The sequence below is a fragment of the Haematobia irritans genome, chromosome 5 (assembly GCF_050003625.1).
Source record: "Haematobia irritans isolate KBUSLIRL chromosome 5, ASM5000362v1, whole genome shotgun sequence".
Lineage (NCBI taxonomy): Eukaryota > Metazoa > Arthropoda > Insecta > Diptera > Muscidae > Haematobia > Haematobia irritans.
Window position 1 is genome coordinate 86,930,685 of NC_134401.1, and position 15,282 is coordinate 86,945,966.

A 15,282-nucleotide genomic window follows, 5' to 3' on the forward strand; every position below is an offset into this window, starting at 1 on the left:
TCTAGAAATAAAATTTTGACAAAAGTTTCTATAGAAATAAAATTTTGACAAAATTTTCTATAGAAATAAAATTTTGGTAGATTATTTTTGGCTCTAGTGGCAACCATGATTATGAACCGATATGGACCAATTTTTGTGTGATTGGACCACTTTTGGTATGGTTGTTAGCGACCATATACTAACACCACGTTCCTAATTTGAACCGGATCGGATGAATTTCGCTCCTCCAAGAGGCTCCGGAGGTCAAATCTGGAGAATGTTTTATATGGGCACTATATATAATTATGGACCGATATGGACCAATTCTGGCACGGTTGTTAAATATCATATACTAACACCATGTTTCAAATTACAACCGGCTTGGATGAAATTTGCTTCTCTTGGAGACTTCGCAAGCCAAATCTGGGGATCGGTTTATTGGGGGCTATATATAATTATGAACCGATGTGGACCAATTTTTGCATGGTTGTTAAAGATCATATACTAACACCATGTTCCAAATTACAACCGGCTTGGATGAAATTTGCTTCTCTTGGAGACTTCGCAAGCCAAATCTGGGGATCGGTTTATTTGGGGCTATATATAATTATGAACCGATGTGGACCAATTTTTGCATGGTTGTTAGAGACCATATACCAACATCATGTACCAAATTTCAGACGGATCGGATGAAATTTGCTTCTCTTTGAGGCTCCGCAAGCCAAATCTGGAGATCGGTTTATATGTTAGCTATATATAATTATTGACCGATGTGGACCAATTTTTGCATGATTGTTAGAGACCATATACCAACACCATGTACCAAATTTCAGCCGGATCGGATGAAATATGCTTCTCTTAGAGGCTTCAAAGGGCAAATCTGGGGATCGGTTTATATGGGGGCTATATATAATTAAGGACCGATATGGACCAATTTTTGCATGGTTGTTAGAGACCATATACCAACATCATGTAATAAATTTCAGCCGGATCGGATGAAATTTTCTTCTCTTTGAGGCTCCGCAAGCCAAATCTGGGGATCGGTTTATATGGGGGCTATATATAATTATGGACCGATGTGGACCAATTTTTGCATGGTTGTTAGAGACCATATACCAATACCATGTACCAAATTTCAGCCGGATCGGATGAAATTTGCTTCTCTTTTAGGCTCCGCAAGCCAAATCTAGGGATCGGTTTATATGGGGGCTATATATAATTATGGACCGATGTGGACCAATTTTTGCATGGTTGTTAGAGACCATATACCAATACCATGTACCAAATTTCAGCCGGATCGGATGAAATTTGCTTCTCTTTTAGGCTCCGCAAGCCAAATCTGGGGATCGGTTTATATGGGGGCTATATATAATTATGGACCGATGTGGACCAATTTTTGCATGGTTGTTAGAGACCATATACCAACACCATGTACCAAATTTTAGCCGGATCGGATGAAATTTGCTTCTCTTTTAGGCTCCGCAAGTCAAATCTGGTGATTGGTTTATATGGGGGCTATATATAATTATGGACCGATGTGGACCAATTTTTGCATGGTTGTTAGAGACCATATACCAACACCATGTACCAAATTTCAGCCGGATCGGATGAAATTTGCTTCTCTTTTAGGCTCCGCAAGCCAAATCTGGGGATCGGTTTATATGGGGGCTATATATAATTATGGACCGATGAGGACCAATTTCTGCATGGTTGTTAGAGACCATATACCAACACCATGTACCAAATTTCAGCCGGATCGGACGAAATATGCTTCTGTTAGAGGCTCCACAAGCCAAATCGGAGGGTCCCTTTATATGGGGGCTATACGTAAAAGTGGACCGATATGGCCCATTTTCAATACCGTACGACCTACATCGATAACAACCACTTGTGCCAAGTTTCAAGTCGATAGCTTGTTTCGTTCGGAAGTTAGCGTGATTTCAACAGACGGACGGACGGACGGACGGACGAACGGACGGACATGCTTAGATCGATTCAGAATTTCACCACGAAGATATATACTTTATGGGGTCTTAGAGCAATATTTCGATGTGTTACAAACGGAATGACAAAGTTAATATACCCCCATCCTATGATGGAGGGTATAAAAATTAATTGAAAGTCAATAAGAAAATTAATAGATTCGATTTTGCTTCAAGCATATAAATTTTTGGGTATTGCCCAAACATTTATATATTTGATTTATTCCAATATATAATATGTTTGAAAGCATATTGGTCTAAACAATATAATATGTTTGGGTAGTCTAAGTTCCAAACATTCCAATTTCAATAATGTTGCCTTCCAAAAAAATATATGTTATTATGTGAACATATAATATGTTTGGAAATATTTTAAACCCAAAAATATTATATGCTTAGAAGAATTTTCTCCCAAAGAAGATTGTGTTCAATTTTTTTCTGCCTAATTGTATATTCCATCACATTTTTCTCACTTCCACGATTTTTTTTTAGTTCTTAGCACCTTTTTCTGTAATACAAACATTGTAGAAGATATTATTCAATTTTATAATTTTTTTAAATTTTACCTTTTGTCGGATGGGGATTCGAACAGCGAACCAGGACACTATCCACTGAGCTACGAAGCTGATATGGTCAAGAGATAATTATCGTTATAAGTTATATTTATATAGCATAGCTTGCGGCGCCCACGAGCCGATGCAAACATAACATTGTTTAACAACATAACATTGTTAAACACACATTTGTTGGCGACGTGGATCAGTGGTTGGTACGTCCGCCTTGCATGCCAAGGGTCCTGGGTTCGATCCCTGCTTCGACCGAAACCAATTTTTTTACATATATTCCAGATACGTTCGGAATATCCCGAAAAGGTGTTCAACATTACATACTACTACATTCAATTTTTACTACGAAACTGTAAAGTTAGTCTTATAAAAGACTTAAAGTCAGAAAAGAACAGTGCTTGATATAAACGAAATGAACTGAGTTCAAATCATATATTACTTTTTAATTGCAAAAATAAAAATTTTGTAACAAAAAATGGTTTTTGTATAAAGTATGAAATTTTCGAAGAAATTCAAAAACTCTTACAAAAGAAGAACGTGAAGTCGAGTATAACATAGTCAAGATGCAAAAATGCAACAAATTTAAAGACAATTTCATTAATTTTAAAGAATTTTTCTGAATTATTAAAGTCAAGTTGACCTTAGTCCAAAAAATTTTCCTTTCATGTTATGATACCCATTTTCAAGTCAAATCACTTAATTATAAGGACAACACGACTTCATTGAAACGTTTATCGACTTTTGAACATAGAAACAAAAACTTTATATTAGAGAAATGCGTCTTCTAAGCTAATCAATTCTTAGCTTAGAAGACGCATTATTTTAAGAACATGAAATCTTTGGTCTCACGACAATATTTTTTTTTCAGTGTACTCTTTTTAGAGTTCTGACAGTAAAACGAAAACATTGGGAAACAGTGAAAAATTAAACAGTAAGATCTATAAAAACAAAGTTTAGTTCCTCTTTATTAATAAGTAGTATAAGAGGAGTTGACGGATACTTTCGAAAATAACATCGGACATTGAGTTCGAGTTTTGCACTAAAATTATTTCTCATTTTAGCGGCAAAACTCGAATCGGTAATACCATAACATTATAACTTTTGTTTTTTGGAAAATTGTATTATAACTTGGTGGGGAATGATCCAAAGCAACAATTGAATAAGTTTATTTTCTTTAAAATAAATTATTAAAGAAAGCAAACAATTGTTCAAACCTAAATAAATTTATGTGTTGGTTGTTAAATTATTGTTTAGAATTTAAATATAATGTGCTTTTGAATGGTTATCGTTAACTTTAGGATTCGATGGGAGCCACCGTGGTGCAATGGTTAGCATGCCCGCCTTGCATACACAAGGTCGTGGGTTCGATTCCTGCTTCGACCGAACACCAAAAAGTTTTTCAGCGGTGGATTATCCCACCTCAGTAATGCTGGTGACATTTCTGAGGGTTTCAAAGCTTCTCTAAGTGGTTTCACTGTAATGTGGAACGCTGTTCGGACTCGGCTATAAAAAGGAGGTCCCTGGTCATTGAGCTTAACATGGAATCGGGCAGCACTCAGTGATAAGAGAGAAGTTCACCAATGTGGTATCACAATGGACTGAATAGTCTAAGTGAGCCTGATACTTCGGGCTGCCACCTAACCTTACCTAACCTAGGATACGACGGAAAAATATTTATATATAACAGGTTGGCTGATAAGTCCCCGGTCTAACAAAGAAAAACACATTTTTTGTCAAAATTCGCTTTTATTATTCAACATAGTTCCCTTCAAGAGCGATACAACGATTATAACGACCTTCTAATTTTTTGATACCATTTTGGTAGTACTCTTCGGGTTTGCCTCAAAATAGGCCTCAGTTACGCGATCACCTCTTCATTGCAGCCAAATTTTTTCCCTGCGAGCATCCTTTTGAGGTCTGAGAACAAGAAAAGGTCGCTGGGGCCAGATCTGGAGAATACGGTGGGTGGGGAAGCAATTCGAAGCCCAATTCATGAATTTTTGCCATCGTTCTCAATGACGTGTGGCACGGTGCGTTGTCTTGGTGGAACAACACTTTTTATACCCTCCACCATAGGATGGGGGTATATTAACTTTGTCATTCCGTTTGTAACACATCGAAATATTGCTCTAAGACCCCATAAAGTATATATATTCTGGGTCGTGGTGAAATTCTGAGTCGATCTAAGCATGTCCGTCCGTCCGTCCGTCTGTCCGTCTGTCCGTCTGTCCGGCTGTCCGTCCGTCTGTGGAAATCACGCTAACTTCCGAACGAAACAAGCTATCGACTTGAAACTTGGCACAAGTAGTTGTTATTGATGTAGGTCGGATGGTATTGAAAATCGGCCATATCGGACCACGTTTACGTATAGCCCCCATATAAACCGATCCCCCAATTTGGCTTGGGGAGCCTCCCGGAGCAGCAAAATTCATCCGATCCGGTTGAAATTTGGTACCTGATGTTAGTATATAGCCTCTAACAACCATGCAAAAATTGGTCCATATCGGTCCATAATTATATATAGCTCCCATATAAACCGATCCCCAGATTTGACCTCCGGAGCCTCTTGGAGGAGCAAAATTCATCCGATCCGGTTGAAATTTAGTACGTGGTCTTAGTATACGGTCTCTAACACCCATGCAAAAATTGGTCCATGTCGGTCCATAATTATATATAGCCCCCATATAAACCGATCCCCAGATTTGACCTCCGGAGCCTCTTGGAGGGGAAAAATTCATCCGATCCGGTTGAAATGTGGTACCTGATGTTAGTATACGGTCTCTAACAACCATGCAAAAATTGGTCCATATCGGTCCATAATTATATATAGCCCCCATATAAACCGATCCCCAGATTTGACCTCCGGAGCCTCTTGGAGGGGCAAAATTCATCCGATCCTGTTGAAATTCGGTACCTGATGTTAGTATACGGCCTCTAACAACCATGCAAAAATTGGTCCATATCGGTTCATAATTATATATAGCTCCCATATAAACCGATCCCCAGATTTGAACTCCGGAGCCTCTTGGAGGAGCAAAATTCATCCGATCCAATTGAAATTTAGTACGTGGTGTTAGTATATAGTCTCTAACAACCATGCAGAAATTGGTCCATATCGGTTCATAATTATATATAGCTCCCATATAAACCGATCCCCAGATTTGACCTCAGGAGCCTCTTGGAGGAGCGAAATTCATCCGATCCAGTTGAAATTTGGTACATGGTGTTAGTATATGGTATCTAACAACCATGCAAATATTGGTCCATATCGGTCCATAATTATATATAGCAAAAGTCATCCGATGCGGTTGAAATTTGGTACATTTTGTCAATATATGGCCTCTAACAGCCATGTAAAAATAGGTCAATATCGGTCTTTAGTTATATATAGCCGATGACTTATTACACAAAAATTGGTCCATATCGCCAAAAATAATCTACCAAAACTTTATTTTCATAGAAAACTTTCTCAAATTTTATTACTATAGAAAGTTGTGTCAAAATTTCATTTCTATAGAAAGTTTTGTCAAAGGTTTATTTCTATAGAAATGTTTGTCAAAATTTTATTTCCATAGAAAGTTTGTCAAAATTTTATTTTTATAGAAAATTTTGTAAAAAATTTATTTCTGTAGAAAATTTTGTCAACATTTTATTTCTATAGAAAATTTTGTCAAGTTTTCATTTCTGTAGAAAATTTTGTCAAACTATATTATATACGTATTTAATCGGCCTTTTTTTGTTTAATATATACCCCGTATGGGCTAACTTACAATTTAGAAGACAGTATTAAAAGTTTTACGATACCTTGCCATCGGCAAGTGTTATCGCAACCCAAGTAATTCGATTGTGGATGACAGCCTTTAGTAGAAGTTCCTACGCAATCCATGGTGGAGGGTACATAAGATTCGGCCTGGCCGAACTTACGGCCGTATATACTTGTTTCTTCTTCATATGGGCCGTTTTGCCGCGATTTCGAACTTCAAACGCTCCAATAACGCCATATAATAGTCACTGTTGATAGTTTTTCCCTTCTCAAGATAATCGATAAAAATTATTAAATGCGCATCCCAAAAAAACAGAGACCATTACTTTGCCAGCGGACTTTTGAGTCTTTCCACGCTTCGGAGGTTCACCGGTCGCTGTCCACTCAGCCGACTGTCGATTGGACTCAGGAGTGTAGTGATGGAGCCATGTTTCATCCATTGTCACATATCGACGTAAAAACTCCGGTGTATTACGAGTTAACAGCTGCAAACACCGCTCAGAATCATCAACACGTTGTTGGTTTTGGTCAAATGTGAGCTCGCGCGGCACCCATTTTACACAGAGCTTCCCTATATCCAAATATTGATGAATGATATGACCAACACGTTCCTTTGATATCGTTAAGGCCTCTGTTATCTCGATCAACTTCATTTTACAGTCATTCAAAATCATTTTGTGGATTTTTTTGATGTTTTCGTCGGTAACCACCTCTTTCGGGCGTCCACTGCGTTCACCGTCCTCCGTGCTCATTTCGCCACGCTTGAATTTTGCATACCAATCAATTATTGTTGATTTCCCTGGGGCAGAGTCCGGAAACTCATTATCAAGCCTTCAGAAAACAGTATTTTATCAAAACACGAAATTCTTTTTTTTTCATTTTTTTCACAATAACAAAAGTTGCTTCACAAAAGACGCTCTATCTCACAAACTAATTGACTTACACAAGGTCGTGGGTTCGATTCCTGTTACGACCGAACACCAAAAAGTTTTTCATCGGTGGATTATCCCACCTCAGTAATGCTGGTGACATTTCTGAGGGTTTCAAAGCTTCTCTATGTGGAACGCCGTTCGGACTCGGCTATAAAAAGTAGATCCCTTGTCATTGAGCTTAACATGGAATCGGGCAGCACTCAGTGATAAGAGAGAAGTTCACCACTGTGGTATTACAATGGACTGAATAGTCTAAGTGAGCCTGATACATCGGGCTGCCACATAACCTAACCTAACCTTAAATGTTGCCTCTACTGTATGACTCCAGAGTGTAGTAGGCGAAGAGATGCCTCGTGACAGTGATTCCAAATTGATGCTTTTAGCACCAAATTTAGTGCTTTGTGATTTCGAAAAAGCACCAAATTGCCTTTTTAGTGGCTTTTTCAAAAAAGCACCAACTTGGCGCTTTCTGGCATTTAGATTAGAAGCCCAAGAAGTCAAATCTGGATATCGGCCTAATGGGGCTATTCCAAAACATTGACCGATACACATCATATTCGCAAACACGTCTTTGTGAAGTTAAAACACCTTTACATTTTGAATTTCAGCCAAATCGTATAGAAATTGGGGTCTCTAGATGCTCTTGAAGTCAAATAGGGAGTTCGGTCTATATGAGGACACATCTTTTTTTGGACATAAAATATCGCTACCCAGCAAAAACTCTCATTATCCGGTAATCTTGTAGGTAAGCCTGTTTAAAAATTAATAACCACTTATTAATTGGCATCGCTTCGGATTACATTTACAAATGCATGTCCTAGGAGGAAAGTACTTCTCCCCAGGCATACTTCGGCCATAAAATAAGTAGTGCTTTTAAAGCATATAATCATCTAATATGTAATGACTTATTCGTACACTCAAAAAAAAGTGAACTCTCTATTGCACTAAAGCCAATTTAACTTTATTTTAGTTCATGGAATTATTATGTTTGGAGAAAGTTTCCTTTACTCTAATAATTTTTTGTTTACGTTAGTTAAATTAACTAAAACCGAGGAAAAAAATATACTCAAATGAAGCATAAAGATTAACTAAATTCGTTTCTTCCACAAAATAGTTCAGAATTTCTTTAAATTTGTAAACTTTACCAAAAAGGCGTCCATCATGAACTTCGTATGTCACTAAAGACATTCTTGCAATATTGAACTCCAAGTTTTTCCTTCAAACTACAAAATTTTCTTTAACAAGTGAAAAAACTTAGTTATGTCTAATAAATTTTCTTGAATTTGTCGAAAAATATTTACTTATTTGTATGATATCGGCGTGATGCCAACGTTTGTAATACTGTTTAGTTAAAATTTTCTACAAATATTCGAAATTTTCTAAAATTAACCGAAAGTTTTCTTCCTGGTGGGTTCACTGTTTTTTCAGTGTAGATACACCAAAGCTTGCACAATAGCCACTTATTGTCTCATGCAACCAAATCTCTAAAATATTGATTTCTATCGCCGATTACAATGGATCAAAATATGACGAGTAATGCTGTAATAGGAGCCTACTTGAATAAAAACGAATATTGTATAAATAAACAAAAATCTAATAAATCATCTAAATAAGATTACACACAAATTAATATCACACTTAAAATAGAAATAAATGTAGGTTGTTTAAGGGAGTTGGATTCGTGAATTACGTTATAATATATCCAATATCCAATTCACATTAGGTTCGAAATCTACTAAAAGTGGATTTTAAGTCCCTTTTTTATAAGGCAAATGGCATTTTAAATTTAGTTTGAGTTTTGGAAGTGTAATGTGAATTAGGTATAAGAAAGCATTTATTTAAAACATAATATGATAATGTAATTAATTTAAACACAATTTTATGAAATATTTGTGATAAAAATTTCTTAACGAAAAAATCTTCAGAATTACGGTTACATTAAATATTCTTTTTGATTTTTTATGTAAATGTAGTTTGTGAGATAGAGCATCTTTTGTGAAGCAACTTTTGTTATTGTGAAAAAAATGGAAAAAAAGGAATTTCGTGTTTTGATAAAATACTGTTTTCTGAAGGGAAAAAATACGGTGGAGGCAAAAACTTGGCTTGATAATGAGTTTCCGGACTCTGCCTCAGGGAAATCAACAATAATTGATTGGTATGCAAAATTCAAGCGTGGTGAAATGAGCACGGAGCACGTTGAACGCAGTGGACGCCCGAAAGAGGTGGTTACCGACGAAAACATAAAAAAAAAACACAAAATGATTTTGAATGACCGTAAAATGAAGTTGGCCTCTGCTATCTTGCAGAGGCCTTAAAGATATCAAAGAACGTGTTGGTGATATCATTCATCAATATATGGATATGCGGAAGCTCTGGGCAAAATGGGTGCCGCGTGAGCTCACATTTGACCAAAAACAACAACGTGTTAATGATTCTGAGCGGTGTTTGCAGTTGTTAACTCGTAATACACCCGAGTTTTTCCGTCGATATGTCATAATGGATGAAACATGGCTCCATCACTACACTCCTGAGTCCAATCGACAGTCGGCTGAGTGGACAGCGACCGGTGAACCGTCTCCGAAGCGTGGAAAGACTTAAAAGTCCGCTGGCAAAGTAATGGCCTCTGTTTTTTGGGATGAGCATGGAATAATTTTTATCGATTATCTTGAGAAGGGAAAAACCATCAACAGTGACTATTATATGGCGTTATTGGAGCGTTTGAAGTTCGAAATCGCGGCAAAACGGCCCCATATGAAGAAGAAAAAAGTGTTGTTCCACCAAGACAACGCACCGTACCAAATGTCATTGAGAACGATGGCAAAAATTCATGAATTGGGCTTCGAATTGCTTCCCCACCCACCGTATTCTCCAGATCTGGCCCCCAGCGACTTTTTCTTGTTCTCAGACCTCAAAAGGATGCTCACAGGGAAAAAATTTGGCTGCAATGTAGAGGTGATCGCCGAAACTGAGGCCTATTTTGAGGGAAAACCGAAGGAGTACTACCAAAATGGTATCAAAAAATTGGAAGGATTGTTTGGATCGTTGTATCGCTCTTGAAGGGAGCTATGTTGAATAATAAAAACGAATTTTGACAAAAAAATGTGCTTTTCTTTGTTAGACCGGGGACTTATTAGCCAACCTGTTAAATATGAGCCACTCACCCACACAAAAATGCCACTTGGTATTACACAGGAATTTAACTTATTGAAAATTAAAATTGCTCAACTAAATTGATGAACATTTTTCCTTTAGCTTTGAAGGCACTTTTTCTGGCAGTTGTTTCATTCAAAAGTTAGCGTGATTTCAACGGACGGACGAACACCAGTAGATCTACTCAGACTTTTACCACCACCAAAAATATATTTTATGAGGTATGAGATCAATTTTTCCATGTGTGGCAAACGAAATGACAAAGTTAGTATAGACCTCATCCTGGAGGGAATAAAAATTTCATTTCAATTGAAAGAGATTTAATTTGATTTCAAAACTGATTAATTTAATGTGAAAATTAAAATATTAAATCAATATTTTTTTATATGTAATTCAAAATTCATTCAGCATATATCCATCAAACGAACTCAGTTTATACCGGATTGACCAGAGTTTCTAGTATAAAGTATCCACTGCATTGTTTGTGTAGGGTAAATACATTGCGGTAGTATCCTGATTTCATATGCGATGGCATATTCTCAGTCGATACTGTGCAATTTGTGAAATTGATCAAGCGCTTTGTAAGGGGAGGTCTGAATTCATCTTCTATATATGGGGCATTGTCAGTGCATTCCATCAGCGATTTCATTGCAATTGGTTTGTAATAAACATTAAGGGCATATGTAAGTTTACTCCTGGGTATGACGAAAGGTGTCCGAACGTAGCTGTTTCTGAGACCTGTCGAGCTAAAGAACACGTTCGCCGAAATTTCACAATCATCAGTCAAATCTTCCTTAATGTCAGCGAAACCATTGGCCCGGTAAACTCCCCGTGCAACTCTTGTTTCTCTAACTGACGCATTGATCACATGAGGATTGTCAAATTTTACATCAATGGAGAGTATCTCATAGGACCACTTTTGCTTGATGGATGAATTAAATGAAAGTGAGATTGAAATTTCCATTACAAAGGATTTTGTATATCGAACTTACCTCACCATGGGACAGCCGAAGGATATCATTGTTGTATGCAAAACTACTGAATACAGACATCGTTTGGTGTCAAGTATTTTATAGGGACATTTTTATCTATCATCATTCGGTATCAGGTACGGAATTACATAACAGTTTTGTGCCAATTTATCTTGCAATTCAGTTTCGAATCAAGTTGTAATATTTTAAAATTATTTAATTTCTCTGTGACACTATTTTTGTTGATATCATTTATCCTCCTCTGTCTACGTTAACGATATATCAGGAGAGTACAACGAACAATTTGAAAAAATTTCCTGATAAACGGAAATGTTCATTTTTTTTGTTGTTAATTTTAAATCAAAATGTATTGAACTTCCCCAAACAAAAACTTAATAAGTAGTTGAGATAAAGAGCTGCTTATCGAGATATTTCATGCTATACTCTCTGAATTATCTTATGCTTGGGAATAATGCCTTACCATTCCTGGATCGACATTGGTTAAGATATCTCTAACTTTCATGAGAATTGGCTGAGAAGTAATGTTCAAACCAATATTGGCATTAATATATACTCAGACAGTCAATCTGCAATAAAATCCTTGGACTCTGTGTTCCTTAACTCGAAAACGGCCATAGACTGCCGCAAATCTCCCAACGAGATGGCTGAGCAGTACAATATTCACCTAATATGGGTGCCTGGCCATAGGAAAATACCGGGGAACTGCGAAGCAGATGTGTTAGCAAGGCTAGGAACTACCTTACATATTCCAGGGGAACTAGAATCTGTTGGTATGCCTCTGGCCACCTGCAAGCTCTTACTGCGTGAGAAGGCTGTCATGATGGCAAATGTTCGATGGGAGAATTGTAAGGGTTGTAACGACACCAAGCAAATATGGCCCCATTTAAACTTAAACCGCACATTACATATGCTAGTGTTCTCAACACTTCAAATATCACTCCTGATATCTGCTATAACGGGTCGCTGCCTGATAGGCGATTTTGCAAAAACTATTGGCGCCAAGTATAATGACTACTGTATGAGCTGTCATTATGCTGAGGAATATGAATCAATAAAGCACCTCTTGTGTGAGTGTCCTGCATTTTGCGTGAGGTGTAAGCAAATTTTAGGGGCATATAGCTTTAGACTACTGGCGGACCTGGAACAATCTGGTTAGTTCAACAGAAGAAAATAAGCGAGAAGGTTCAGCGGTTGAAACTAGAAGTGTCCATATGTAATAGGTACTTTTAGTTCATGTGGTATCACAATGGACTGAATAGACTAAGTGAGCCTGAAACTTAATCGGGCTAACCTACCACACCCAAAGAAAAGTAGATTTCTAAAATAAGGTTTCAAACTCTTGTTTTTAGCCTGAATTCGTACTAAAAATTTCAAGTACGCAAATACTAAAGGCCTCCCCTTTCCCTGCTGTTTAAAAATTGGGCTTACCAATTGCTTGAGATTTTCTGGGACGTCTACACAATATACGCTATATCAGTTTTCGATATTAGAACGGGGAGGGAGAGACCTCCTCTAAAACTGAAAAAACTAGAATTCTCAAGTTTACTTGAAATTTACAAAGGCCGTAGGGGAAGGTTGTGAAATCAAGATGGTGCACTTGATTATTGGGTATTTGGACGGGAACCTTCTCCTTGCTCCACACTATGAAACTTGAAGGAAAGTTTACCGATTTTCTTGAAATATGCAGAGAAAGTGACGTCCCTTTACAAAAAATACAACAAAATCTAACCTTCTCCGATTTAATATACCCTCCACCATAGGATGGGGGTATATTAACTTTGTTATTCCGTTTGTAACACATCGAAATATTGCTCTAAGACCCCATAAAGTATATATATTCTGGGTCGTGGTGAAATTGTGAGTCGAACTGAGCATGTCCGTCTGTCCGTCCATCTATTGAAATCACGCTAACTTCCGAACGGAAAAAGCTATCGACTTGAAACTTGGCACAAGTAGTTGTTATTGATGTAGGTCGAATGGTATTGCAAATGGGCCATATCGGTCCACTTTTACGTATAGCCCCCATATAAACGGACCCCCAAATTTGGCTTGCCGATCCTCTAAGAGAAGCAAATTTCATCCGATCCGGCTGAAATTTGGCGCATGGTGTTAGTATATGGTCTCTAACAACCATGCAAAAATTGGTCCACATCGGCCCATAATTATATATAGCCCCCATATAAACCGATCCCCAGATTTGACCTCCGGAGCCCCTTGGAAGAGCAAAATTCATCCGATTCGGTTGAAATTTTGTAGGTGATGTTAGTACATGATATTTAACAACCATGCCAAAAGTGGTCCATAACAGTCCATAATCATATATAGCCCCCTATAAACCGATCCCGAGATTTAGTTTTGGAACCTCTTGGAGGAGCAAATTTCATCCGAGTCAGGTGACATTTGGTACATTGTGCTAGTATATGGCCGTTAACAACCATACCTAACTAGGTCCATATCGGTCTATAGTTATATATAGCCCTCAGATAAATCTATCCCCAATCACAAAAATTGGTCCATATCAAGCTCATAATTGTATATAGCCCACATATAAGCGACCCCCATATTTCAATTCTGGCTCTCTACGTACCGTGCAAAAGTCCATATCGATTCGCAATTATTTGTAGACTTACCTATACATACCTTTTTTGTCTAATATATACCACGTATGGACTAACTCACAATTTAGAAAACGATGTTAAGTACTTTTAAGATACCACAACCCAAGTAATTCGATTGTGGAAGATAGTCTTTCGTAGAAGTTTCTACGCAATCCATGGTGGAGGGTACATAAGATTCGGCCTGGCCGAACTTACGGCCGTATATACTTGTTTGAACTGATTTTGTATTCCACGCACTTTTTAAGTTTAGAACATTATGTATTTTAACTTCAATCAATAATTCATCGTCAATTATTCTGATTGATTTTCGTCTCTTGGTTTGTTTACATGTTGTTTAGTGTTGTCAGCGCACCCGACGCATTGAAGAGTTAAAAGTTCGCCAACTTTATGAGTCATATGCATACTCGTACGTTACATTTGTCGTGTAGGTTAGGTTAGGTTAAAGTGGCAGCCCGATTAAATTTCAGGCTCACTTAGACTATTCAGTCCATTGTGATACCACATTTAACTAAATGTACCTATTACATATGGGCACTTCTAGTCGTAACCACTGAACCTTCTCTATTATTTACTTTTGTTGAACCAACCAGATTGCTCCAAATTAACAAATTGCTTAAGTTAACGTTTTCTAGGTCCGCCAGTAATCTAAAGCTATATGCTCCTAAAATTCGCTTACGCCTTACACAAACAAACAGGACACTCACACAAGAGGTGTTTCATTGATTCCGTTTCCTCCACATCTTGACAGCTTATACAATAGTCATTCTACTTCGCACTTATAGTTTTTGCAAATTCGCCTATCAGGCAGCGACCCGTTATAGCAGATATCAGGAGTGATATCTGACGCCTTGAGAACACTAGCATATCTAGTATGATGTTTAAGTTTAAATGGGACCATATTTGCTTGGTGTCGTTACAACCCTTGCAATTCTCCCATCGAATATTGGCCATCATAACAGCCTTCTCACGCAGTAAGAGCTTGCAGGTGGCCAGAGGCATACCAACAGATTCTAGTTCCCCTGGAATATGTAAGGTAGTTCCTAGCCTTGCTAACTCATCTGCTTCGGATTTCCCCGGTATGTTCCTATGGCCAGGCACCCATATTAGGTGAATATTGTACTGCTCAGCCATCTCGTTGAGAGATTTGCGGCAGTCTATGGCCATTTGGGAGTTAATGAACACAGAGTCCAAGGATTTTATTGCAGGTTGACTGTCTGAGTATATATTAAAGGGTGATAGGTCAAAATTTGGTCAATATAAACTTGACGTATTTCTTTCAATTTTGCATTTAAAAAACCTG

The 15,282-nt window shown here is 37.6% G+C and overlaps 1 protein-coding gene across 1 annotated transcript; it reads right to left on the reverse strand.

The window, feature by feature from the left end:
- Positions 1 to 10,805: 10,805 nt before the first annotated feature.
- LOC142239902 (uncharacterized) lies at positions 10,806 to 11,424 on the reverse strand. Its single transcript, XM_075311645.1, has 2 exons — positions 11,365 to 11,424; positions 10,806 to 11,294 (listed from the first exon to the last, which is right to left on the reverse strand). Exons 1-2 carry the CDS (start codon positions 11,422 to 11,424, stop codon positions 10,806 to 10,808), a joined length of 549 nt encoding a protein of 182 aa, XP_075167760.1.
- Positions 11,425 to 15,282: the final 3,858 nt, after the last annotated feature.